Source organism: Misgurnus anguillicaudatus, chromosome 20 (assembly GCF_027580225.2).
Source record: "Misgurnus anguillicaudatus chromosome 20, ASM2758022v2, whole genome shotgun sequence".
NCBI classification, from domain to species: domain Eukaryota; kingdom Metazoa; phylum Chordata; class Actinopteri; order Cypriniformes; family Cobitidae; genus Misgurnus; species Misgurnus anguillicaudatus.
Genome location: NC_073356.2, coordinates 33,136,412 through 33,164,408, shown reverse-complemented (window position 1 = coordinate 33,164,408; position 27,997 = coordinate 33,136,412). Strand labels below are relative to the sequence as shown.

Genomic DNA, 27,997 nt, shown 5'->3' with positions numbered 1-27,997 from the left:
CTGTGAAAGTCTCACGTATGAAGCGTAAGCCTACTTGGCACAAAGACTATGTGATCAGATAGATAGGACTGTTTTACATTTAAGTTGCACAAGGTATTGCTCTCAAAGAAAAGTAAACAGTTGTTGATGAGTTTTGCACTTAATGAGTTTTGCACTTGTTCACAAAGAATGATAAAACAATGAAGTTGAGTAGGTTAAAGTGTCAATTTACTGTTTTGCTAACAGTTTATGTATACATGAGTTTTAAAACAACCTATACATTATTGTTTATTATACAATAAAAAATGTATGCAGTGTTACCATATGGTTGCTTAGGTTGTTATAACTGCTTTACTCAGAGTACATGTTTCCTGGTTAAGTTAAAAGAAATGTTTTTACAAAAAGGGGAAATGTTGTGTCTTAGTATGTAGTTCTTCATCCTGCCGCTAGAGACGCTGAATAGAAAGAGAGAAGTAGGGAGTGACTGAGTGAAGAAGTGTGTACGCTCAGAGTTAACATGTGCTGTTACTGTTCGGAATAAACTACGAGGTCTCTGAAGGAATACTGTGTGTGCTTATTAAGTCCAGATTTAACACACAGAAGAAGGAATAATGGGAAGGAAGTATAAAATTAAACAACTAGATCACTCGACTACAAAAAAGAGAAATGAAAGAATATGATTCAGTATTTAACCACATGCTTGTTGTGAAATAAATGTTCTCACTCACCCTCCGACCAGTTTGGTTCCATCCACCCAGCGCCAGTCATCTTCTGTCTCTTCATCAGTTATGCCAATCCAGTAGGCGTTCCAGTGACCACGTGGCAGCAGGTTCCATATAAAAGTCTTCATCAGGTCAAGAGGCCAGATATGATTGGAAATAGATGTCATTGTTTAGTAATGTTGTCGACATCTTTTTCATTCCACTACATTTCATCTCTGCTTCCTTCTTTGCAGCCATTTTTCCTCTTAAAGGATTATTTAATTTTCTTAAAATAAATCCAGATAATTTGCTCACCACCATGTCATCCAAAATGTTGGTGTTTTTTTTTGTTCAGTCGAGGAGAAATTATGTTTTTTGAGGAAAACATTCCAGGATTTTTCTCATTTTAATGGACTTTAATGGACCCCAACACTTAACAGTTTTAATGCCGTTTCAACGCAGCTTCAAAAGACTCTAAACGATCCCAAACGAGGCATAAGGGTCTAATCTAACGAAACGATTGTCAATTTTGGCAAGAACAATAAAAAATAATGCACTTTTAAACCACAACTTCTACGCCCCAGTGTTTACAAGTGTGGAGAAATAGGACCGTTCCGACATTGTTGTATGTCGAATAATAATAATTAATGTATTTGTGTCAGTTTATTGTTTAAAATGGTCCGCAAATGTGCGTTTCATATATGTAACACGTGACCTTTCGACGTCATTACGCAATGAGGTCGCGCTGGCTTGTCACACAGCCGGAGGAAGAAGAGAATGAATAGTGAGAAAAGTGAATTTTTTTTCGTTTCTCGTTTCACTAGATAAGACCCTTATGCCTCGTTTGAAATTGTTTAGAGTCATTTCAAACTGCAATTTTAAACTGCAATAAAACTGTTAAGTATTGGGGTCCATTAAAGTCCATTAAAATGAAAAAAAATCCTGGAACGTTTTCCTCAAAAAACATAATTTCTTCTCGACTGAACAAAGAAAGACATTAACATTTTGGATGACATGGTGGTGAGTAAATTATCTGGATTTTTTTAAGAAAATAGACTAATCCTTTAAATGTGCACTTAAGACCCGTTTCAAAGAGCAAAACAATAACAAATTCGCCCTCGCACCCCATATTAAGGCATTGTTCCTGACTTTTGTTCACACAGCACGCGCTCCAGAAATGTTAGAGCAATGTTACTAGGTCCCCTTTACAAGATAACATACATACATAAGGCACTCTGGCAATTTTGTGCAATGAATGTGCTGTGTGAAAAAGGTTTAAGATACATAGTTCTTATTCACCTGTTCATCAGCTGTAAGTATGATAGCCAGGTGTCCTCCTCTCAGTTCGCAGTAAGCTTGACTGTCTGGCCAGCTTTTGCTCTCTTTTGAGATGAAGTAACAGCTGCCTTGGAAATAATGCCAGTCATCTGGACAGGAAGCTTTCGCTGTCACTGGAGTGCATTTTGTGGCAGCCGATGCTTCTATAAAGACAAAAAGTGGCAAACAATTATGTTATTATTGCTATGAAGAGATTTGGGAGTTTTCCTAATATCCTCACTGAGCAACATGAAATGTAACACAAGACACTCAGACAAGCATTACAAATAATAAACAGAACATTTCTATTTAGTACATTTACTAGCACTTCTATTCAAAGCGACTTACATTAGCATTTATGCTTTACATTTATTGTGTAGGGATGAGCAGGGCACAAACTAATGTAAATACCATTAATGAAAATGATACAATATCAGGGGAAATAACTGACAATTATCATTTCAACTGGCCAAACTGTAATCTGAACAAACAATTAAGGGTTTAAAATGTTCCCAGCATGCACTGCATCATCACAATTGGTGGTAAATATATATTAAAATGAGGACTGGCTATTTTAGTGTTTGTGGGCTTTATTTATGCTGCTGTTGTTATCCCTGTTAGTTTTCTGTTGTAGTTTAGTTATTTTTAATGAATGATGTTTGTTGGTTGTGTCACCATGATTGAGGTTTGTGTGTTTAGTAAAATACACAAACAGGCATTCAGCACAAAGTGTTTAAGCAATGACTTGACCAATGTTTTTGTCATTTTTAAGTAGAGTGTTTATATAATATAATAAGCCTATTTGTGCTTAGCTAATAAAAAATAATTGTATATGTTATTCATTATGTAAACATAACTATTTATCTCAAGCCAGCTTGAGATTTTAACATAACCTGTGGAGTTGGGTGGACAGTTTCTGTTTGTTGAGTTAACTCAAAAAGTGCTTGTGATAGTGTAACCCACACAAGGTTACTGAGTGCAATTCTCTTTATCGCCTGCGAGTGGCGCAAAGGAATCACTCTGCCTGCAAGTTGCCAGGCAACATACCAGTAAAACAAACACTTGATGACTTTCCTCCGGTGAAGACGCTGTTAGAAAGTATCAAGATCTGGTTGAAAGCAGTGAGACAGAGAGAAAGTTAAGCTGCTGATATTGAGTTTTTCAAGATACCTCCGATTGGTTTTTTAGAAAGGGATAGATCTGATTCTGACCCTAGCGGTCAGTGGCGAGCCAACCGCAGAACTGAACGGACCAAGAGCCTGGTGTGGCTAGCTGTGGCATCTTTGGACCTATGATCATCATCATATGCCTCCATTTTAAATACAGATAAGAACACGTAAACCTACCCGGGTAGTGAAGAGAACACATATATATACTTCAAGGAACACACACAAACACACTGAGAACTTCCATGGACTCTTTCCTCAATTGAGTTATTTATTTTCAGTTTATGGTGCACTGTGCACTCAGGAAGCCGGCTTAGGTAGGCAGGGATTGTAAATAATTTATTTATTTTTTATAATACATTTTATAATACATTTTTAAATTTACCTATTTTGTGTTGTCTGTTTTCTGCTAACATTTGACTCTTTTAGGCTCCGTAGTCGTATCTAGAGCTTCTGATACTAGCCCAGATCTCATTCACCAATACTTAAATTAGTTATTAATTACACTAATTTGAGACAAGGGGTTACAAGTGGCGAGCCAGCCAGGAGCCTAGTTATATCTTAGCAGTGAACCACATTACACGTGTGTAACAATTTTTTCCAAGTGTGCTATTTATACTACTAATACTATTTATTTATAAGCTATTTGTCACATTTATAGATCACTCTTTACCAAACATGGAGTTTATTACGAGCTCAGGTGTCAAAGTCCCCAATGCAGTAATAGTGAGTGGTTTGCTTGAATCACCAGAAGATGAGGAGATCGTAGACTTCCTTAAGAAGTACGGCTCCATGAGACTTGTCCCAGTTACTGACATTAACTCAGAGTTTTATGAAAACCTGATTATTGAGTATCAAGATGGTGCTGCTATTGAAACCTTAGCCCCCCTTCTGCCCTACACACATGAACTTAAGCACAATCCAGATGTAAAATACTATGTTCAAGCTCTGGCAAGTGTGTACACAACTAAAATTGGCTGCAGTGTTACCAAAGCCTACCTCGATGAAATAAAGAAGTTAGCAAAACTAAGTGGACAAGGCTTCGAAGAGGTGCTGAAAGACATGATGTCAGAAATCAGTGATACAATCGAGACTGATGGCAGTGGTGATAATAAGTTTATAGCCAACCAGCTGAGCACGTCGCTTGACGCATTTGAACCCTCACACCCCCAGCTGTTTCCTGATTCTTCTCGAGAAAGGTTCATTCATAATGGTGCTGATCCATGCCCACCAGCTGATGTGAAGCGAAGTCTGTCCATAGTGGAGAGCGACCTGAATCCACCTGAAATTCAAAAGGTCATTGTTGAGCACATTGTGAGAAGAGATGAATTAAATACACATTCACACTTTCCCATCAAGCTTCGTTCATTCTCAGGCAAGCTTCCCAGACCCAATAGTGAGACAGATTATGACACATGGCGTTCACATGTTGAGCTTCTCAGAAAAGATCCCACCTTGTCTAATCTTCAGAAATCACAAAAAATCTTTGAAAGTCTGCTCTCCCCTGCAGCGGATATTGTCAAGAGACTAAGTCCTGAAGCTACTCCTGAAACTTACCTTCAACTGCTGGACGCAGCCTTTGGAACCGTTGAGGACGGCGAGGAGCTTTTCGCTCAGTTTATGAATACTCTTCAGGATCCTGGTGAAAAGGCTTCTACTTACCTCTGCCGCCTTCAAGCTGCCCTGAACCTTGCGGTTAAGAGAGGAGGAGCTGCTGCTGGAGAAGCAGATAGACATATTCTAAAACAGTTTTGTCGTGGGTGTTGGGACAACCCTTTGCTCTCTGATCTCAACCTTGAAGGAAAGAAAAGTCATCCACCAGCATTGTCAGAGCTCCTATTATTAATCCGCACTGAGGAGGATAGGCAGGCAGCTAAAGCTACACGTATGAAAAAGCACCTTGGCTCACACCGACAGCGGGTTATGGCAAATTCCCAGAGTGCATGCATCTGCAGTCAACAAGCAACATTCCAGCCTGAGTCTGACCCACTGACAGAGCTTAAACAGCAGGTGGCATCTCTGCAGAGCCAACTGACCACGCTGATGTCTAAAAAATCCAAGAAAGCCCCAAAGACCAAGGGGAACACTGAGCATCAATCAAGTGGGCCAGTTTCCAAACTTGACCCCAGAGCACCAAGTTGGAAACCTACCAGCTCAAAGACAAGCACCCAGCCGAGACCTTGGTATTGTTTCAACTGCGGCGAAGACGGTCACATTTCCTCAGCTTGCAGTAATGATCCAAACCCCACTCTTGTCAATGAGAAGAGAGATAAACTGAAAGAAAAACGACGCCTTTGGGAGGCTAAAGAGCACTCACCAGACAATAGGGATTTTTAGATGGAGTCTCAGTTGCAGGGCAAACTGAGGCTGAAGCAGTTCACCAACGCCCTGCTAAAGATAAAAGTGATACCAAACCCAAACTCAAGTTCAGTGCTACCCTGAACCAATCTAATGTTAGGAAACACCCCTTTAGAGTTCCAAAAAAACTTATAGGCACGAAAAGCACAGGCCAAGTTACCATCCAAGGCAAACAGTTCACCTGTCTCCTTGACACAGGCTCACAAGTAACCACAGTTACCAAGTCTTTCTATAATGAACACCTACATGAGCAAAAGATCAAACCACTTTATAACCTTTTGGAAGTTGAAGGCGCCAATGGTCAAACAGTGCCCTACCTTGGATATGTCGCAGTCACAATCACCTTCCCAAAACAGTTCCTTGGAGCTGAATATGAAGTCCCAACGTTGGCCTTGGTTGTCCCAGACAGCGGCACTTCAGGCTACCAGATACTTGTTGGTACAAACACGCTCGATGTAGTGTATGGCATGTGTAAAGAGAAAAGTTCAGCAAGTCACCACCCTGTCCCAAACGGCTACAGAACAGTGCTGAAAATACTTCAACTGAGACAAGAACAAAGTCATGACAGTAATATCGGGCTTGTGAGAATGCAAGGCAGAGACAGAAAACTAATTCCAGCTGGAGGAACAGTTGTTTTGGAGGGAGTGGCATCAGTTAAAGAGTTCCATACTGAGAGGTCTGCTATCATGGAGTACCCTTCATCCTCTTCTCTACCTGGAGGGCTGCTAGTAAAGCCATGTCTCATTGATCTACCAGGCAAATTACCAGTTGTGATCTCAAATGAGTCTGAACATGACATTATTATCCCAGCTAAGAGTGTGATTGCTGAACTCAGTGCTATCCAAGTCATCTTATCTCATAAGCAAAGCGTGACCAATCCAGCTAAACAAGAACCCTCCAAAGCAGCTGACCTAGCCTTTGACTTTGGTGAGTCCCCAGTCCCTCCAGAATGGAAAGACAGAATCATTAAAAAATTAAATAGCATGCCTGAAGTCTTTGCCCAGAACGATACAGACTTTGGAAGGACAGACAAAGTCAAGCATCATATCAAGCTGTCCGATGAAACACCATTCAAACTAAGAGCTCGACCGATACACCCACATGATGTAGAAGCTGTTCGTCAACACCTTCAAGAGCTTCTCGATGCTGGGGTGATTCGTGAAAGTGAGTCTCCATTCTCCTCTCCAATCTTTGTAGTCAGGAAGAAGAATGGCCAAGTACGCCTCTGTATAGACTACAGGAAACTGAACCTGCAGACAGTGAAAGATGCCTATGCACTTCCAAGGATGGATGACACCTTTACAGCACTCTCTGGTTCCAAGTGGTTCAGCGTCCTCGATCTAAAATCTGGCTACTATCAAATTGAAGTCGAGGAGGCTGACAGGCCAAAGACCGCCTTTGTATGCCCACTTGGATTCTGGGAATTTAATCGTATGCCCCAGGGGGTGACAAATGCCCCAAGTACCTTCCAGAGACTGATGGAAAAATGCATGGGAGACATGAATTTGAAGGAAGTTGTCGTTTTCCTGGATGACTTGATAGTTTTCTCGAAAACTTTAGAAGATCATGAGGCCAGACTCACCAAGGTTCTAAACCGCCTGAATGAGTATGGGCTCAAGTTGTCCCCGGAAAAGTGTAAATTCTTCCAGTCTTCAGTCCGGTACTTGGGCCATGTGGTCTCAGAGCATGGCGTGGAGACAGACCCAGAAAAGATTGCAGCGCTAAAGACCTGGCCAGTCCCTCAGCATCTGAAAGAGTTGAAAGCCTTTCTTGGATTTTGTGGCTACTATAGAAAGTTCATTAAAGACTATTCAAGTATAATGAAACCTTTGAATGACTTAACATCTGGATACCCACCTCTAAGAAAGCACTCAAAGTCCAAGGAAAAAAATGGCCAATACTACCATCCCAAAGAACCATTTCTGAACCGTTGGACTCCCGCCTGCCAGCAGGCATTTGAGATGATCATTGGCAAGTTGACAATATCCCCAGTTTTGGCCTTTGCAAATCCTGCACTTCCTTACATCCTTCACACAGATGCGAGTTGCACCGGCCTCGGAGCGGCTTTATATCAGGAGCAGGAGGGACAGCTGCGTGTCATCGCCTATGCAAGCCGAGGGTTATCACGTAGTGAGTCCCGTTATCCAGCTCATAAGCTTGAGTTCTTAGCGCTGAAATGGTCTGTAACAGAGAAGTTTAGTGACTACCTCTATGGCAATCAGTTTACAGTAGTTACTGACAGCAATCCCCTTACCTACATACTCACCTCAGCCAAACTTGATGCAACCAGCTACAGGTGGTTAGCTGCTCTCTCTACCTTCTCCTTCAAACTCCAGTACAGGCCGGGAAAGCAGAGTGGAGATGCTGATGCACTGTCGCGACGTCCCCATGGCAATCTGTGTGACGACCCCTCATCTCAAAAAGAGTGGGACAGGATCTGCCAGTTCACACAACATCATCTGTCAGATCCAGATAACATTGAAGCTGTGAATCAGGGGGTTGTTTATGCCATATGTGAGAGACAACTGATCTATTGTGCCAATGATGAAATGGGCAAAGATGGAAACATCTCCCTCGTCGAGAGCCTTGCCATCTCTGGAGATGCTGTACCTGACAGTTTTGAGAAGGAAGATGAGCTTGGAGGCCTCCCCAGTGTCCCCCACCTATCAGAAGCAAATCTCAGAGACCATCAGAGAGCCGACCAGTGCATTAAACATGCCATCTCCCAGATTGAGCGTGACGAGAAACCACCACCCACTGTGAGAGCTTTGCTTCCAGACCTACCTCTGTTGTTGAGAGAGTTAACCAGACTTGAACTGCAGAACGGCATCCTCTATAGAACACGCCAAGAAGAAGGCCAAACACAGTACCAGCTAGTCTTACCTGAAGAACTTCGTGAGACAGTCTTATTGAGCCTGCATGACAACATGGGTCATATGGGAAAAGACCGCCTGCTGGACTTGGTCAGAACCAGATTCTACTGGCCGAGGATGTCCTCTGACATTGAGAAGAAAATTAAGATGTGTAACAGGTGTGTGCTCAGGAAAACCTTACCTCAGAGGGCAGCACCTTTACTGAACATCAGGACAACAAGACTGCTTGAATTGGTCTGCATGGACTTCTTGTCAATAGAACCAGACAGAAGCAACAAAAAAGACATTCTTGTGATCACAGATCATTTTACAAAATACGCAGTGGCTATCCCAACATCAAACCAAAAGGCCCAAACAGTTGCAAAGTGCTTATGGGACAATTTCATCATCCATTATGGCATTCCAGAGAAACTGCATAGCGACCAAGGTCCTGATTTTGAGTCACGGTTAATCAAACAACTGTGTGAAGTTGCAGGCATACAGAAAATTAGAACAACTCCGTACCACCCAAGGGGCAACCCGGTGGAACGTTTTAACCGCACTCTGTTGGACATGCTTGGCACTCTGGAAAACCAGGATAAGTCACACTGGAAGGACTTTGTAAAGCCTTTGGTCCATGCGTATAATTGTACCAGAAATGAAGTGACTGGGTTCACACCCTATGAGTTAATGTTTGGACGCCAGCCACGCCTGCCAGTCGACCTTGCATTTGGCTTACCTGTCAAAGAAGAGCAACAAAAGTCACACTCCCAATATGTAAAACACCTCAAATCCCGCCTCGAGGAGAGCTACAAAATAGCTACAAGGAGTGCTGCCAAGGTGGCTAAAAAGAACAAAACAAGGTTTGACAAGCGTGTTGCTCCTTCGGCTCTGGACATTGGAGACAGAGTACTTGTCAGGAATGTACGCATTCGTGGAAAGCACAAGCTTGCAGATAAATGGGAGTCTACTGTCCATGTGGTAGTGAGGAAAGCTGGAGACCTTCCCGTTTACACAGTAAAGCCAGAGACTGGAGAAGGCCCCTGGCGCACACTGCATCGAGACCTCTTGCTCCCATGTGGGTTCCTCCTTGTAACACCAGAAGAACAACCTAAACCACTTGAGCGTCGCAAAACACGCCAGAACATTCACAGTGACACCAGAGAAGTTGATCAGTCCTCAGATGAAGATGAAATCACTCCTGTTACTTGGTCCCTAAAAGAATCAATTCCAGAAGTAACCAGATATATTGTCTCACGAAATGTTCCAAGACACCATGGTCCAAGCCATTCTAATAAGAATCTGACGACAAACCTCAACAAGGTGATTGATGATGTCCCAGCTAATGAGAGTAGCCTACCTGATGTTGCTCCAGTCAACAGAGTAACCCTGAATCCAAACTTACCTGGAAATGAACCTGTGGAAATAGAAAACTTACCTGGAAATAAATCTGGAGAATTAGAACACTTACCTCGAAATAAACCTGTGGATATAAAAAATGTACCTGAAAATGAACCTGTGGAACGAGAGACAAACCTATCTGACAGTGGAAACCTTGTTAAATGCTCGGATGATGTCTTCACTAAACAACTTCCAGTCCCTTCCGAGACAATGAGACAAATGTTCCTGAAAATGAAGGAGAAAATGAGATTAAGGGGACGGAGGAACAAGTAATAACTGATGACCTAGTCAGGAGGTCCCTGAGAAATCGTCAGCCACCTAGGCGGCTGGAATACACTGAACTGGGAAACCCCTTAGTCACAGTGGTGAAGTCATTCTTTCAAGGGCTGACCACTGTGTGGGACGATCTCATAAGTGAGAGTGATGCATCAGCTCATCCCCCTGTCTTGTCCCTCCCAATGATAACTGTTTAAAGATTGCTATGCACAGGGACGTGGATAATTTAGGAGGGGAGAGTGTAACCCACACAAGGTTACTGAGTGCAATTCTCTTTATCGCCTGCGAGTGGCGCAAAGGAATCACTCTGCCTGCAAGTTGCCAGGCAACATACCAGTAAAACAAACACTTGATGACTTTCCTCCGGTGAAGACGCTGTTAGAAAGTATCAAGATCTGGTTGAAAGCAGTGAGACAGAGAGAAAGTTAAGCTGCTGATATTGAGTTTTTCAAGATATCTCCGATTGGTTTTTTAGAAAGGGATAGATCTGATTCTGACCCTAGCGGTCAGTGGCGAGCCAACCGCAGAACTGAACGGACCAAGAGCCTGGTGTGGCCAGCTGTGGCATCTTTGGACCTATGATCATCATCATATGCCTCCATTTTAAATACAGATAAGAACACGTAAACCTACCCGGGTAGTGAAAAGAACACATATATATACTTCAAGGAACACACACAAACACACTGAGAACTTCCATGGACTCTTTCCTCAATTGAGTTTTTTATTTTCAGTTTATGGTGCACTGTGCACTCAGGAAGCCGGCTTAGGTAGGCAGGGATTGTAAATAATTTATTTATTTTTTATAATACATTTTATAATACATTTTATAATACATTTTTAAATTTACCTATTTTGTGTTGTCTGTTTTCTGCTAACATTTGACTCTTTTAGGCTCCGTAGTCGTATCTAGAGCTTCTGATACTAGCCCAGATCTCATTTACCAATACTTAAATTAGTTATTAATTACACTAATTTGAGACAAGGGGTTACAATAGGTTGCCTTGTTTTTTTTAAAAGTTGATATAAATGTTTATTTTTACAGTGTACACTGAGCTAAAGGAAACAATAGATTTTTTATTCAATGCTATTGCTTTTTCATTTGAAATGATTCACTTTAATTATTTTTGTTATTACAAACACACTTTCACGTCACAAACCTAGTGCAGTGACTTTGACCTTCAGCTGTGACCTCTCTTCCTCAAGGTCACTCTTCACTTTTCTCAAAGTCTGCAATTCTGCTGTCAGATCGGTCATGTTGGCACAGGTTTTAAGCATTTGAGGTTCAGCAGAACTGGAGGGGAGATCCTGAACAGAAGAACTTCCTAACACAAAAGGGAATGAAAGAAAGCAGATGCTGGAGTCGACACGATAAACACGCAGTGGTTTCCAAGAATGAAGAGAAAAAACATGCAGAAAAACTGATTTCATGTGATGCATGAAAATGTGCTATGAAAACGCTGAAATATTTTCTTAAAATCTCTAGAAAATAAAATAGGTGAAGGGGGTTTGGGTGAAAAAAAGTTTGAAATCCCCTGATCTACTAAAGTGTTGATTAAACCTGCATGCAAACCTTTACTTGTGCTCAGCTTTGACAGAGAACTTGAGAAAAGTGTAAGATTGATGGCTCAAGATGCTAAAAGTTGTCTAAATGGGGAACTAGTTGATAAATCTCGAAAACAGTGAAAAAAGAAGAAGTACATACTGTGAACATTTGTGGCCACTAAAACCACAAGTAAGAGGAGACAGAAGGCAGTCAGGCATGCGGTTGCCACCTTGAAGGGGTCTTGACAAAATGGTCGCTTTCCATTATTTTGTGGATTATTCAAATCTGTGAAAAAATAAAACATTTTGATTTATAACATATGAGTTTTTCACATAAATGAAGCAGCATAAAGAAACAACTCTCTGCAACTCTCAGTACAATTATTTATCTTATCAAGATTAATAATAGTAAGTGGACATGACTTGTAAATCTGAGTTGATTCAACAACAAAAAATTAAGGCAGCAATTTTTTTTTTGTGCTGGGGCCGGGCATATATTAATCTAGATTAATCTCATACAAAATAAAAGATATATTTTTTGCATAATATATGAGTTTGTGCTGTGTGTAAATATTATGTATATTTAAGCACAAACACATACAAATATGAAGAGTTTCCTTGCAAAACGCGATAACTCCATTTTTGTCAAAACATGTTTATTATTATGTTATCATGTTATTATTTTGTTTTATGGGGCTACTTAGCCGTATTTTTAAGTTATGAAAGTTTAAATAAAAAAGCAATTGCTGTTGAATTGATATTAATTGCAATGCACAACCAAAAAACGAGATTTCTGAAAAAAAAACTTCAGTTATCTCGTTTTGCAACGAAACTCTTCATATATACATTTAAGAAATGTTTATGCCCAGCACTAATTTTTTACAGTGTAATAAATATCCTTATTATTTATTGTTCATTTTTGAAAATGCTACTCTTATCAATTTAAGTTTTTAAAACTGTAAGAATTTCTCATTTCAAATTAGTATTTTATGTATTTAACATTAGCTTAAAAAATTAATTAAAATGAAAAGATTATTAAGAGTTGCACAATTATATAAATATAAGTTTTAAAAATATATAATTCTTAATCAATATTATTTGTATTTAATATCAACTTAAAAACTGGGTAAGCTTCCCGCCAAACTTTAATTATGATTTAATTATGAAACATTTTTACACTGTATTATTTGAGTAAATGCATTGTTTATCATTGATAATTGATGGTTCAGTATGAAATAAATGCACTTTACATTAAGTAAATACAACAATTTTTTGTAAAATAATATTCACAAAACATTTTTAATTATGTTTCTAATTTTTTGTACACTTCACTAGGGATTTCTATTGCATTTCTTTAAGATTTTTGATTATATCTACTCAAAAGTGGACTTAACTCTATTAAATTTTATTGCATTAATTTATTATGTTGATTACATCTACTCAATTTAATGTTGTAGGAAATAAATGTAATTATTCAAATCTACTAGATTTTAAAGTTTTCAAATTTACTCAATATTTTTAAGTGTATAAATGTTTCACCAAAAACATTGAGTAGATCATAGTAAAAGTTTTTACAGTGATGAATTTATTCCTCTGCTGCTTTTACATTATAAAATGAAATAACACAACATACCTGAATATCGCACATCAGCCAAATCTGAGTCAGGTTCTTCAGTAAGTTTATCATGCATTGTCTCTGTGTACATGTTGGGACACTTGAACAAACACACTGGAACAAACTTGTGTTCACAGCAAAAGTTGCTCAATAGAAGTGTGATGTTGTTTATATATGGAAATGTTTCCGCCTGTTAATGCCTATTGGTTGGTTTTGTATTTACAGTATTTCGCAGTAGTGGCAGCTAGTGGTGGTACATCTGCTACAGCCTGAGCTGCAGCTGGTCCGGCTATGGGGTTTTGGGGCCCAATAAGTAGTGCTGTAGTTCTCGAGACCGGTCTCGGTCTCAAGACCACTTTTTAAAGGTCTAGGTCTCGTCTTGGAATCGACCGCATTTTTACTCTGTCTCGTCTCGGTCTCAGTCAAAGAGGACTCGGAATTTTATTTCAAGACCGGTCAAGACCACAACTGATGGCACACTACAAAAAATGATTTTCAAGAAAAAAAAATCTTAGTATTCTTGTCCCTTTTCTGCAAAAATATCTAAAAATTCTTAAATTTAGACGCTTTTTCCTGATGAACAAAACGACCCAAGAAAATAAGTCAATAAGAGGAATAAGAAAATATTTTTTAGAGCAAAAATACCCAATTTTTATCAAAGATTTTGTGCATAAAACAAGCAAAAAATAAAAAATAATCTACCAATGGGGTAAGCAAAATTTTCTTGAATTTTTCTTGAATTTAGTGTTTAAAAAAAAGGTTCAAGATTTTTTTGCTGACCCCTTTGGCATATTTTTTAGCTTGTTTTATTCACAAAATCACTTAAATTTGAAATTTTTGGTCTAAAAACTAGACTTATTTTTCTTGAGTAGTTTTGCTCAAGAAAAAGCATCTTAATTTAAGAATTTTTAGGTATTTTTACTGAAAACAAGACAAAAATACCAAGAAAATTATTGCTTGAAAATAATTTTTTGCAGTGCACATCACAAATTTATTTTTTATCATTAATTTTATGCGGTTTATTCAGGTTTGGAATATGATGTTGGCATTGTTTAAGCATTGTTTAAGTTTCTCCCAATGACAATTTTTCTAATTTTATTACTAAAAACACCTGCATTGTATTAAGTGGATGGCAAGCCATGGAAAGACAGTTCAGAATAAATGGTTAAGTTGATTTCAGCTCTTTAGTGTTTGTTCACTTTTATTTGCTTATAGACAAAGATAAATCCCCACATAACTGCAATGCCTTTGATTATTTTATCAACTTCTCTGATGGCATACACACACAAACACACACACACACACGCACGCACGCACGCACGCACGCACGCACACAGACAAGAAGTGCCTAATCATTTGCATATTCCACATTTTATCATAAGTGTTTTAATGCAGTGACTTGCAATGGTCTTGGTCTTGACTTGGTCTCGACCCTTTAAAGTCTCGGTCTTGTCTTGGTCTCGGCATGTCTTGGTCTTGGTCATGACTTGGTCTCGGTTAAGGTGGTCTTGAACACTACCAATAAGATCATGAAGATGGGCCACAAGCATGTAGGTGTTATGAATAGTATCAGGCAGCATCTCCAGGTGCTTCTTTGAGAACCAGGACAAAAACGTTATGTGTACCCTTGGTTATAATACCATTTATAACACCAGAAATAATATAAATGAATTAAAAATAGAAAATCTTCGAATTAATTAATCAAGTGGAGATGCTGAACAGAGCAATTGATATTACAAATTAAAAGTCTTGTTTTTCCTGATCCCATTCAAACTTTAGTTAGTGTATAATGTTGCTGTTAGAGCATAAATAATACCTGTAAAATTATAAAGCTCAAAGTTCACTGGCAGGCGATTTATTTTCTTTAACAGAAGTCCCATTTCGAAACAATAACAATAACTGGCCCATTAATGTTTGCCTGCTGAACACGTGGCTCAACACTGACTCCTGATGGACAAAAGTGAAATTAGCATAAATACTAAAAAGAGGAAACCTGTTTTTGTTCTTGCAGAATTTATTTTTACTTGAAAACAAATAAAGACAAACTTTACCTATTTAGTAAAATCACAATTTTTGTGAACATTTTTTTTTTTCATTTTTAACAAAAAATGTGATATCCACGTATGTGGACACACCAGGTCTTAGAAGGTTAATTAAGTGACCCTAAAACAGTAAATGGTTTAAAATGGATTAAAATCGTTTAAATCCTGAGATCATGCATACAAAGTACAATCATAACTCATATCAGCAATCCTTCTTCATTCTGCAACATTTCTTATCAAAAACACCCTGAAACTAAACTTTTATAAAGTTCGTTGGAGTTGAAGATGATGATATGAGAAGGATGATGATGATGATGATTAAGAGGACACATCTGCCGCCTTCTCACAGATCCAGGGTCTGGACATGTAACATGGGGCATCGTACCAGCTCTTTGTAGCTATGCGACTTAAAACCGTAGTTTTTATCATGTAGCCACAGTCCTCATTAATGTGATTGTTAGGCTCGCCGTCTTCCCAGAAACTAAAAAAAGGACAATAAAGTGCTACATAAGTTTATTCCAGACAGATTTACCTTGGGTACTAGGATTTATTATTAATACACATATTAAAGGGCACCTATTTCATTGTTAAAAACCAACGTTATTTTATGTATTTGGTATAATACATTGTGTTCACGTGGTTTATCGATAAAAAACACATAATTTTCCACATACCACACATTTTTTAAGCCCCAGACCTATGGAGGACTACACAAGTCATGCAAAATGTAATAAAGAACTTCTATATTTAATAACTACCTGGACAAAAAAATAGCAATTAAAAAATCATTATGTAACATTTTATTAGGCAATAAACAGTGAGATTATAAAAATAATGTAGAAATGAAATATTAATCCATTAATAAATAGTTCAAATTAATATAGCAATTTACAAAAACAACATAAAACACTCAATAAGTTAATCATTTTAATTCTTAATTAAATAATGGAATTTCAAAATGCATCTCAAAAAGCGATCCAAAAAGAGAACTAAACAACTGGACCCATAAATTGAACCACAAATACAGGTCTAAATTAGGCATCTAAAAGGGCATTTCCGTTTAACATTTCTGTTTTCATTTTCCCAATGGTTCTCCTTATTCTTTTCGCTATTCGATTTGCTTTTCGTTTTAGCCTTTCTATTTAGCTTTTCTGTGACTCTTTGGGTCCTCATCCGAGATCTATAAATCTGTGCATGAAGTACAATCAGAGCCAATCAGCGAGCTTGTTACATCACCTGGCCATAGCTAATTTGCATTTCTCATTTGACCATTTGCAAGGACCCAAAGAGTCACGGAAAAGCTAAATAGATATATCCCTGTCTTCCTGAAATACATTGACTTTGTACAAAACTTATTGATCTGAAACAGTGTGTCCCTGATTGGCCAGCTAATCTGTACTTTGTAATTAGCCTGAATACCTCTGACATCAGCCGGAAATGTGACGCTCCTTACCATGTTTGAAAGATTCGCTCACAATGCAATGCTAACAGGAGGAATTATGATAATGTTGGAGTTGTCTAAATCACCAATCCCAGGAAGTAAACTACAATCTATGTTTGTTGTAGTCCAAGAAAAGAGATTTACGTTGGAGACGAAAACTTGTGTCATCATTTACTTTGGGGTTTGTACCTTTTGCATATCATTAACATGTACTAATACACACTTACACACTAAAGGAAATGTAAAATTGTGAATCGAAGGATAGGTGCTCTTTAACACAACATTACAACACAATAATAACATATAAAAGTACAAAAGGTACAAAAATTGTCATTTCAAAAAGTTCACTTTTGTACCCAAGAGGTGCATATTGATACCTCAAAGGTTCATATCTGTACCAAACTGGTATAAATTAGGACCTTTTAAAAGGTCGGTACCTCAGTGGTGCACTTCATTGAAAAATAAGAATGAATGAAAAATAAAGGAGCTTGAAAGGTTCTTCACAGTGATGTTATCCACAAAGCACCGTTTGTAGCGCCTTTATTTTTAAAAGTGTAGACAGGGATTCCCTCTGACATTATTATAATAATGTTAAAATTATGTATGATAATATTTTAAGTATGTCGAGGCGAATATTGTTAGTACAGCACAGGCCCGATGTGTTGTGTTGTGTCAATTACAGAAAGTGTTATTGCAGAGTAACCATAATGCAACTCATTTCAAACGCCTTTAAATCTGTATTGACAAAAAAGAAAGGAATAATGGGAAGGAGAAATAAATTAAAAAAACAAAGATCACTCGGCAACAAAATAGAGGAATGAAAAAATATGATTCAGTATTTAACCACATGCTTGCTGTGAAATATATGTTGCCATTTAATATTGAAAAGCTGTTGAGATCTAGAGTCGTTCTAACATCTTCGACTCAAATGTTCTCACTCACCCTCCGACCAGTTTAGTTCCATCCACCCAGCGCCAGTCACCTTCTGTCTCTTCATCAGTTATGCCAATCCAGTAAGCGTTCCAGAAACCACGTGGCAGCAGGTTCCATATAAAAGACTGTTCATCAGGTCAAGAGGTCAGATATGATTGGAAATAGATGTCATTGTTAAGTAATGTTGTCAACATCTTTTTCTAGGTATTAGCTTACAAGTCATTTCTTCTTTCACATTACAAGCCAATACACTCTTAAAATAAAGGTGCTTCACAATGCCATTGTTGGCTAAATGGTTCCATAAAGAACCTTTAACATCTGGAAAAAACAGATAATTTACTCACCACCATGTCATGCAAAATGTTGATGTCTTTCTTTGTTCAGTCGAGAAGAAATTATGTTTTTTGAGGAAAACATTCCAGGATTTTTCTAATTTTTATTGACTTTAATGGACCCCAACACTTAACAGATTTAATGCAGTTTAAAATTGCAGTTTCAAGGACTCTAAACAATCTCAAAAGAGGCATAAGGGTCTTATTGTCAGGACTCTGCCTTGAAGTCTTGTTTAATTTGTATTATGTCATGGTGGCAGAGTTCTGGCAGTCCCTGGCCTTGTGTGGAGGTTCATGCCTTGTTTTTGTGTTTGGCATGTACCTCCGGTGTCTTGTCATTTGTCCCCGCTCCCTCGTTCTCCTGCTTATTGTTAATTATTACTTATTCCCATCACCTGTTCCCGCTCGTTATCTTGTTTGGTTTTCTCTATTTAATGTCAGTGTTTCTTTTGTTCTGTGCAGGTTCATTGTGTTGTGCTGTGTTCTGAATATCGTGTTTCATGTTCCAGTCTAGTCTGGCATCTAGTGAAAGTTAAGTGTTTCATGTGTTCATGTCGTGTACCCCCTCGTGGGTTTTTGTTTTGTGAAGTATTAAAGTGTTTTCTGTTTTCCCCGACATCGTCTGCTATTGGGTTCATTCGTCTGCTATTCCTCACACTTATCTAGCGAAACGATAAAAAAATAAAAAAAAAAATAAAAAATATGCACTTTTAAACCACAACTTCTCGTCTTCCTCCGGGCGTGTGATGCACCAGAGCGACCTCACGTAATACGTCATCACGTCAAGAGGTCACGGATGGCGTATGTGAAACTACGCCCCAGTGTTTACAAGTGTGGAGAAAGAGGACCGTTCCGACGTTGTTGTATGTCGAATGATACTAATTAATGTCTTTGTGTCAGTTTATTGTTTAAAATGGTCCGCAAAGGCATTACGCAATTACGTGAGGTCGCGCTGGCGCGTCACACGGCCGGAGGAAGAAAAGAATTTGTGGGTTAAAAGTGCATATTTTTTATATTTCTTGCCAAAAATGACAATTGTTTCACTAGATAAGACCCTTATGCCTCGTTTGGGATTGTTTAGAGTCCTTTGAAACTGCAATTTTAAACTGCATTAAAACTGTTAAGTGTTGGGGTCCATTAAAGTCCATTAAAATAAGAAAAAGCCTGGAATGTTTTCCTCAAAAAACATAATTTCTTCTAGACTGAACAAAGAAAGACATCAACATTAAACCACTATAATATATGACAATTGCATTACATGCGAACGGCTCCTACGCTAATAGAACTCTGTTTTTGTCTCCCTGTCTCGTCCTCGACCCCGAGGACAATGAGATAAACAGACCCAGTTCCTGTTGCTGTGAAGGTCATCGCACCACTGATCTACTGGCTGTCCTTCAACGTGATGACCAGCCGATGCCCGACCAATGACCACCGGCTGAACCAGTTTAATCCGCTTACCCGCCTCCTCTCCTAGGGGTTTTTTTCGTGCCAGGGAGAGTCAGCCAACATTGGCTTAACTTAGCACTTTACTGTATACGTTACATTATTAATACACTCGCTTGTATGGTTTAACTTTAGCCGCTATATTCTACTTCTTATATTATCTATTGATTTTCTGTGTTGTCCTCTACATCTTCTCATGTAAAGCTGCTTTGCAACAATTAACACTTGTGAAAAGCGCTATATAAATAAAATTGAATTGAATTGAAGACATGGTGGTGAGTAAATTATCTTGATTTAAAAAAAAATGACTAATCCTTTAAATGCGCACTTTCCTGGGATCAATGCACTGTGTGAAAAAGGTTTAAGAAACACAGTTTTTATTCACCTGTTCATCAGCTGTAAGGACGATAGCCAGGTGTCCTCCTCTCAGTTCGCAGTAAGCTTGACTGTCTGGCCAGCTTTCGCTCTCTTCTGAGATGAAGTAACAGCTGCCTTCGAAATAATGCCAGTCATCTGGACAGGAAGCTTTCGCTGTCACTGGAGTGTGTTGTGTTGGTACTTGTACTGGAGTGCATTTTGTGGCAGCCGATGCTTCTATAAAGACAAACAGTGGCAAACAGTTATGTTATTATTGCTATGAAGAGAGTTGGGAGTTTTCCTAAAATCCTCACTGAGCAACATGAAATGTAACACAAGACACTCAGACATGCATTACAAATAATAAACAGAACTTTTCTATTTAGTACATTTACATGCATTTGGCAGCACTTCTATTCAAAGCGACTTACATTAGCATTTATGCTTTACATTTATTGTGTAGGGATGAGCACAGCAGGGCACAAACTAATGTAAATACCATTAATGAAAATGATACAATATCAGGGGAAATAACTGACAATTATCATTTCAACTGGCCAAACTGTAATCTGAACAAACAATTAAGGGTTTAAAAAGTTCCCAGCATGCACTGCATCATCACAACTGGTGGTAAATATGAATTAAAATGATGACTGACTGTTTTAGTGTTTGTGGGCTTTATTTATGCTGCTGTTGTTATCCCTGTTAGTTTTCTGTTGTAGTTTAGTTATTTTTAATGAATGATGTTTGTTGGTTGTGTCACCATGATTGAGGTTTGTGTGTTTAGTAAAATACACAAACAGGCATTCAGCACAAAGTGTTTAAGCAATGACTTGACCAATGTTTTTGTCATTTTTAAGTAGAGTGTTTATATAATATAATAAGCCTATTTGTGCTTAGCTAATAAAAAATAATTGTATATGTTATTCATTATGTAAACATAACTATTTATCTCAAGCCAGCTTGAGATTTTAACATAACCTGTGGAGTTGGGTGGACAGTTTCTGTTTGTTGAGTTAACTCAAAAAGTGCTTGTGATAGGTTGCCTTGTTTTTTTTTAAAGTTGATATAAATGTTTATTTTTACAGTGTACACTGAGCTAAAGGAAACAATATATTTTTTATTCAGTGCTATTGCTTTTTCATTTTAAATGATTAACTTTTATTATTTTTGTTATCACAAACACACTTTCACGTCACAAACCTAGCGCAGTGATTTTGATCTTCAGCTGTGACCTCTCTTCCTCAAGGTCACTTTTCACTTTTCTCAAAGTCTGTAGTTCTGTTGTCAGATTGGTCACGCTGGCGCAGGTTTTAAGCATTTGAGCTTCAGGGAGATCCTGAACAGAAGAACTCTTACCTAACACAAGAGGGAAGAAAAAGAAAGCAGATGCTGGCATCATCAGATAAACATGCAGGGATTTCCAAGAATGAAGAGAAAAACATGCACAAAAACTGATGACACGTGATGCATCAGTGTGTGAGGATCAGCCCAAAATTAGTTGTGACAAACCTGGTGGTTTGTGGGAGAGTTGAAAAAATATAATTTTTTAAATCTAAAAGTCATGTGACCATTACGCAACATTGCAATATAGCCAATCAGAAAAAAAATGTACAGATCGGCTTTTGCCTGGTTTCACAGACAATACTTAAAGGTGCGTTGTGTAACTTTTGCACAGAAATTCTTGACAGAAATGCAATATAATATACATAACTGTATTATCAGTGTATAAAGGCCTTACGTAATGAACTGTACTGTTTTTATTACCTAAAATGAGCAGTTTTTATCTACATACATAAGTCACCATCATATTTCTAGAAAGTTAGTTTCATCCTTGTTTGTGGCAGCCAGTGCCAGCTACCGTAGCCATTCAATGTGTTTCGAAATTGAGGTTGGTTGTAATTTGCAATATTAGCGCTTAATGCCGCTACAAACACATTACACCTTTAACTGAAAATAACTTGCCCTTATATACTTTCATTTAAAGTTAGTGCCATTGTTTTGCCTCAAGATGCACACACATCCAGTAATGTTCCTTTTATAAAAGCTACTTAAATATCCTAATTTAAATCAGGCAGGCTGGCCGAGGCATAAGCGAACTAAGCGGCTACTTAGGGCCCCGTGGCCACCAGGGGCCCCCAATCGTTTTTTTTTACAATTAAATAACTTATAAAAGTAATATAAATGAATGAATGAATGAATACGAATGAATAAATTAATAATTAAAGACAAGAAAATTCTGATTTGTGTGTCTGTAGTGCTAGCGTTTGAGTCATGCGCAATATAGACACCTCGTGTGAATTGACAATTCGCGCAGGTGTGGGTCACTGTAATAAATGATAAGCCATGTCACAAAAAAGGATATATCCCTCTGGTGCTGAAAAAAGAAAGAAGAAAAGGACAGAGGAGGAGAAAAAAAGAGCAAGATAAAGGTATGTTTACAGCATGGGCGGCGCTAGAGGTGGGCTAGCGGGGCTTGAGCCCCGGACCTATTTTGTAAAGCCCTGATTGTTATAATATGGGCGTCACTAATTTTTATCTGTTAAAATATTTTCTATTACAGCCGAACTGTAAATCTCTCGTCAAGAACTGTCAACTTGCTCGTTTGATTATTTATGTAAACGGTTAAAAACGCGTGTTATAGACCTTTCTTTTCCCTTCCAAAGCGCATGAGAGGTAGCGCGTCTTTCGTTGCTACTGTACGCAACCGTAAGCGCTCTCCGTGACAGCGATTAAACGCGTGATCAGATTTAAATTGCTCATATGCACAAAATGTCAAAATGTCTAATCATTAATACATTAATACTCAGGAATTTAATGTGTTAGTTTAGTGCAAAATTTTAATATAAAGTTATTTAAGATAAGGTTAAGAAAATGTTTATACTGTTAAATATACAGTGCAATATAAACAATGCTTTCTGTGGTAAATAATAGGAAAATATGTAATTTACAGAAATATTGTGTATTTTATGTTAAAATAGCTTTGAAGCCCTGCAACGAGGTGTCAATCTTGTGTTTGAGTTTGAGATCCAGGAACATATCCTGGATTAAATTTTTATTTATCCTGGATGAATTAAGAGATGAGTGTGAAAGGGGGGGGGGGTATGACATTAAAAAGAAATCCAACAAGAAAAAATTAAGTTGTATATTAAAGAGAGAAGGGTTGTGGATAAAATAAAGGAACAATGAATTAAGTGGAGAGTAAAAAAGAGCCAATATGTAAAAAAAAAAGTGTTGGCCCCCCTTTGACTTACATTAGTCAAAGTCATTGGGGAGTAGTGTTAGGGTTACCAATATTTTTCTAAATATATTATTTTGTTCTGCAGAAGTCATACAGGTTTAAAATAACAAGTAGTGGAGTAAAAGATGACAGAATTTTCATTTTGAGGTGAACAACTTCTTTGATATCAGTGTAAAGTGTTCTCAGTTTAACTGAGTGGAACATTGTTATTTTATTGAACACTATTAAAAAGTTAATCTGGCAAAAATAATACCACTTAGAAAATGTTTATCATGTTTTAGCTACTAAAAGTGTATTTTTGACACATGCTTGGATGTCTTTGGGCTAAGCCCCGGATATCCACTGACCCTAGAACCGCCCCTGGTTTACAGTATGTTTAATTTGTGCAGCAGCAGCTAGTGGTGTGACAAAACGCAGTTGATCCGTGATCGACCCACAGTTCGGCTCGCATGCGATTCGTGGATTAGTAGGGAAAGTTTATAATTTGCATGTGTTTCAAAGGCTTGCAAATGTTAACATTTCAAGTGATTTTGAACAATTTAACCCGCAAAAAGTCGATAAAGTAAGCAGGTTTCTGGACGCACATGCGGTTAAATGTGTCTGGTCCAGCTCTAGTCAGAGGTGATCATCACTACGCCCTTCAGCGATCAGAACACTTGATGTTTAAACTTTTGAGAGAGTTACACTACTGTGTGTCATACTGTAGTCCATTAGCATACATTTGAGAAATAGAGCACTGAAAAACAACGTAACGTTTTTATGCTGCGCCGTTTGTAATTCGTCCTCCGTCTGTGTGTGTGCACGTGCTTAAGTGCACTCAGTAGTGTACACATGTGCAGACGCGTTTCAGCAAAGCAAAAAAGCAAGCGAACATAACATCTTTCTGTTCTTGACAGGGCACATACAAACAAAATGATCTCCACAATACTCTTTTTTCAATAAAACATTTGTTTATGTCTTAGGTTTATGTATAGATTAGGTAGAAACCAGGTCCGTGCCGTGCTTCTCTTAAAGAGACAGTAACCTCAATTAACCTACTTAAAGGGGTCATATTAGGAGATTTTTTTAAGATGTAAAAGAAATCTTTGGTGTCCCAAGAGTGCTTATGTGAAGTTTTAGCTCAAAATACTCCACAGATAATTTATTATAGCATATTAAAATTGCTAATTTGTAGGCCTGAGCAAAAGTGTGCCGTTTTATGGGTGTGTTGTTTAAAATGCAAATGAGCTGATGAAATGCAAACACTGATCACAATGATGGTGGTTTGTTGTAATTGAAACTCAATTGTGCAGTCAAGTACTTTTTTTCTTTCTCTCTGCACTATGGCAGTGCTGTGGTTGGATATTGCAGATAAAGGGGGCGGTATTATTGTAATTCGCCTTGCTACCTACCTCACAAAACAGGCGGAATCTGAACGACCTAATTTCTCACACGCTTGCAGAAAATGGCTTACCCAAACAAAGTTACTGGGTTGATCTTTATTACATTTACTAGGTTGATAGAAGCACTGGGGACCCAATTATAGCACTTAAAGTCGCCATGAGACGGAAGTAGCGATTGCCTTATTTTCCCCGTGGTGACGTATATCCGAATGAAACGGCTTTTGAAATGAAATAAGGCAGGGCTGGATTTGAATTTGTCCATCAAGATCTGATTGGATCGCTTGAAGTTGGGTCATGTTGCTAATTGCTAATCGCTGCGATCTTCTCCCGGACCCCGCCCACCTGCCATACCATATGGCCAGAAGTGAAGAGAGATCGTTTTGAGGAGGGGAGGAGATTTGCATTTTTGATTAAAGATTATGAGCACAGCACACACTATTTTTTTTTAAATAATGAAGCTCACAGATAAGTCATTTGTTAATAATACCACAATATTTAAAAAATATATATGCAGTTTTTCATTTCAATTTCATTGCGACTTTAAACATGGAAAAAGTAATGTTTTCATGCTATGACCCCTTTAAGTCTATGTCATTAATGTTAATCAAACAGTCCAAGACAATGAGAAAATCACTTCTGTAGCGTAACGAGCCCTTTATAGTTGTGCGTAGGTCCTACTGCGTAGCCGTGATGGCGCAGGTTCCGCGTCGGTTTTCATTTATACTTTTGCGTCGTCATCCGCGTTGACGTGCAAACACGCGCAGACCGCTGGAAGGCAGTAACCACGCGTGTAACCACAGTAGCAGTGCGAACGTCAAAGAAGAAGCAGCTTGGCAAGTTAACCCACAAACAAAGAAGAAACAGCAACTTGAGAAGACCAGCAATGATTTGAGAAGACCAGCAATGGAAGTAAATAAACAACGACTTTTGATGCAGTTTGAGTTAAATCACTCCTCAACTTGGCTCATCTTTGTTTTCACCATCGCAAACGGAAATACCTATGACACAGTTTTTTTACCTGATGGGAGGGGTTCTGGTGGACCAATCACAGCGCTTGCGGTCCGCATAGAACTGACGCGCTGTTAAAATTTTTGCGAGGTGCACTTCAGGTTACGCAGAGCTACGCACAGGCTACGGATAGCAGGGGCGGAGCGAGGGGGTGGCTAATGGGGCTCAAGCCCCGAATGTTTTGTCAAAAGCCCGAATCTTTTCAGATCTGTAAAATGAATTCAACCAGGACGCTAGGTGGCAGCACTCAGCTTTAACTCTCCGGTCCCCCACTCAACTGAAAATGAATAAGAGATGCGAGTTGAAGGCAAATAAATATGCTGAATCTCCCCACAGTAAACGCATTTTCAAAGTCTCTTTATTATTACAGTGCCTCCGTTATTACTGTAAGTGTATATTTATAGTTATGTGATTTAAATACTGTTAAATAGCGTCAACTGATATATTATCTGCATGTCTAACGTCTAAATTACTGTGGTGCTCTGGTCTAGTCTGCCTCCTCTGCTGCACACTGTCCTTGGTAACGTTGTATTTAAAGTACATTTAATAACAGTGAATTAAAACTTTGAAAAAACTTGCTCATTGTTGCATATATATATACATACTTTTTTATAGATGGATATACAATTTATATTTTTAAAGACTTCAGAAGTAAGAAGGTGAGAAAATATATAGTTAGCTAGGCAGCTTACGTTTTGTCCATATGCATTTCACTGAAATTTGCAATGATTTTACCTCAGAAATACATTGATAGACAGTTATAAAATGTGAATCCCCAATCTCTTACATTAAAATATCCTTATGTGTGATAACTGTCAGGGCAAATAGGAAGAGAGGAGGGTGGAGAGAGATCACAGACAGACAGAAAGAGAGAGAAACGCTTTCATAAGCAGGTGAGAAATTGTTCTGTCAATGAAGTCAAAAATTGTTATTCTTATGTAGCTTTATAGTTACTGGATTAGCCTTCAGCAAACATATTTTGGCTATTTTTGGATAAGAGAAGTTAAAGTATCATTGTCAAAATTTGTTATGTTGCAGTTTCAAAATGACAATACCAGTGTTGGGTAAGTTACTCAAAAAAGTAATTAATTACTAGTTACTAATCACATCTTCAATCATGAAATTAAATTACTTTACAAATTACTCTCTCCAAAAAGTATTTAATTATTACTAATTACTTTCTAAATCCTATTTAGTACATGATACAAGGATAGGCTTGAAATGGCTCGAAGAAACAATATATAAAAGTACATCAATTATTCTGGTCCCACTTTAGGGTTCATTTCTCTCTATTAATTAACTATTAACTACTTTTGCCTCAATATACTCCAACTACTGCTTATTAATACTAAAGTAGTTGTTTATTTTAAGTATTTGTAGAAATGGGGAGGGTTAAGAATGTAGAATAAGGTTTTGCAGAATCAGGCATTAATATGCGTTATTTAAGTAGGCCTACTAAAAAACAGTCAACATCTCAGTAATATTAATGCTAATAATCAACCAGTTAATAGTGAGAATTGTAAACTAAAACCATGTTAAATCCACTATTTATTATACATAATTGTTCTACAGTCCATACACAGTATTTAGTTACATCAGAAGTAACTGTAATTCGATTACAAGAAAAAAAAGAGTAATCCCTTACATTACTTTTTCAAGTAATTAAATTACAGTAACTAATTACTTAGTAACTAGTTACACCCAACACTGGACAATACAGAGAACACTTAGATTAAAATATAGTTTATAAACCTGCCGTAAATGGAGAAAAAATATCAAGAGGGGACCAAGCTTTGAAACCCCTAGATTTGGGCTAAGCCCCCAATGTCTACAATGTCTGGCTCCGCCCCTGACGGATAGCCTACGCCGAACTTACGCACGACTATAAATCGGGCTTTACGTCTCATAATCAATCCTCATTTATGTCCAAGAGACTCAATAATAATCTTTTACATTTTAATCCATTGATTTTTCATATTTTAAACATTTGTGTGCTGCTGCGCATCCATGTGTGTAATAAGCAAATGTGCGTTGTCGTCCCGTTTATAGGTGCATATTACTAACGCGCTCATTAAAAAGTGCTTGTGATAGCTTGCATTTTTTTAAGTTGACTCAAGTTTTTGTTTTTACAGTGTACACTGAGCTACAGGAAAAAAGATGAAAATTTTTATTCAGTGCTATTGCATTTTCATCTTAAATGATTAAACACAGTTTCACGTTACAAACCTAACGCAGTCACTTTGACCTTCAGCTGTGACCTCTCTTCCTCAAGGTCACTCTTCTCTTTTCTCAAAGTCTGCAGTTCTGCTGTCAGATCGGTCACATTGGTGCAGGTTTTAGGCATTTGAGCTTCAGCAGAACTGGAGGGGGGATCCTGAACAGAAGAACTCTTACCTAACACAAAAGGGAAGAAAAAGAAAGCAGATTCTGGCGTTGACGAGATAAACATGCAGTGGTTTCCAAGAATGAAGAGAAGAACATGCAGAAAACCTGATGCAAAATGTACAATATGTTGCCTGGTTTCACAGACAAGATTTAAAGGTGAATTGTGTAACTTTTGGACAGAAACTCTTGACAGAAATGTTATCAGTGTATAAAGGCCTTACAT

The 27,997-nt window shown here is 38.1% G+C and overlaps 1 protein-coding gene across 1 annotated transcript in view; it reads right to left on the bottom strand.

Moving 5' to 3' along the window:
• LOC129454953 (C-type mannose receptor 2-like) overlaps window positions 1-27,997 on the bottom strand; it is a 131,578-nt gene that overhangs the window by 6,070 nt on the left and 97,511 nt on the right. Inside the window, exon 8 of the mRNA XM_073858563.1 lies at window positions 708-823. Within this exon, the coding sequence (XP_073714664.1) occupies window positions 708-823 (116 nt within the window). The remainder of the gene's footprint in view (window positions 1-707; window positions 824-27,997) is intronic.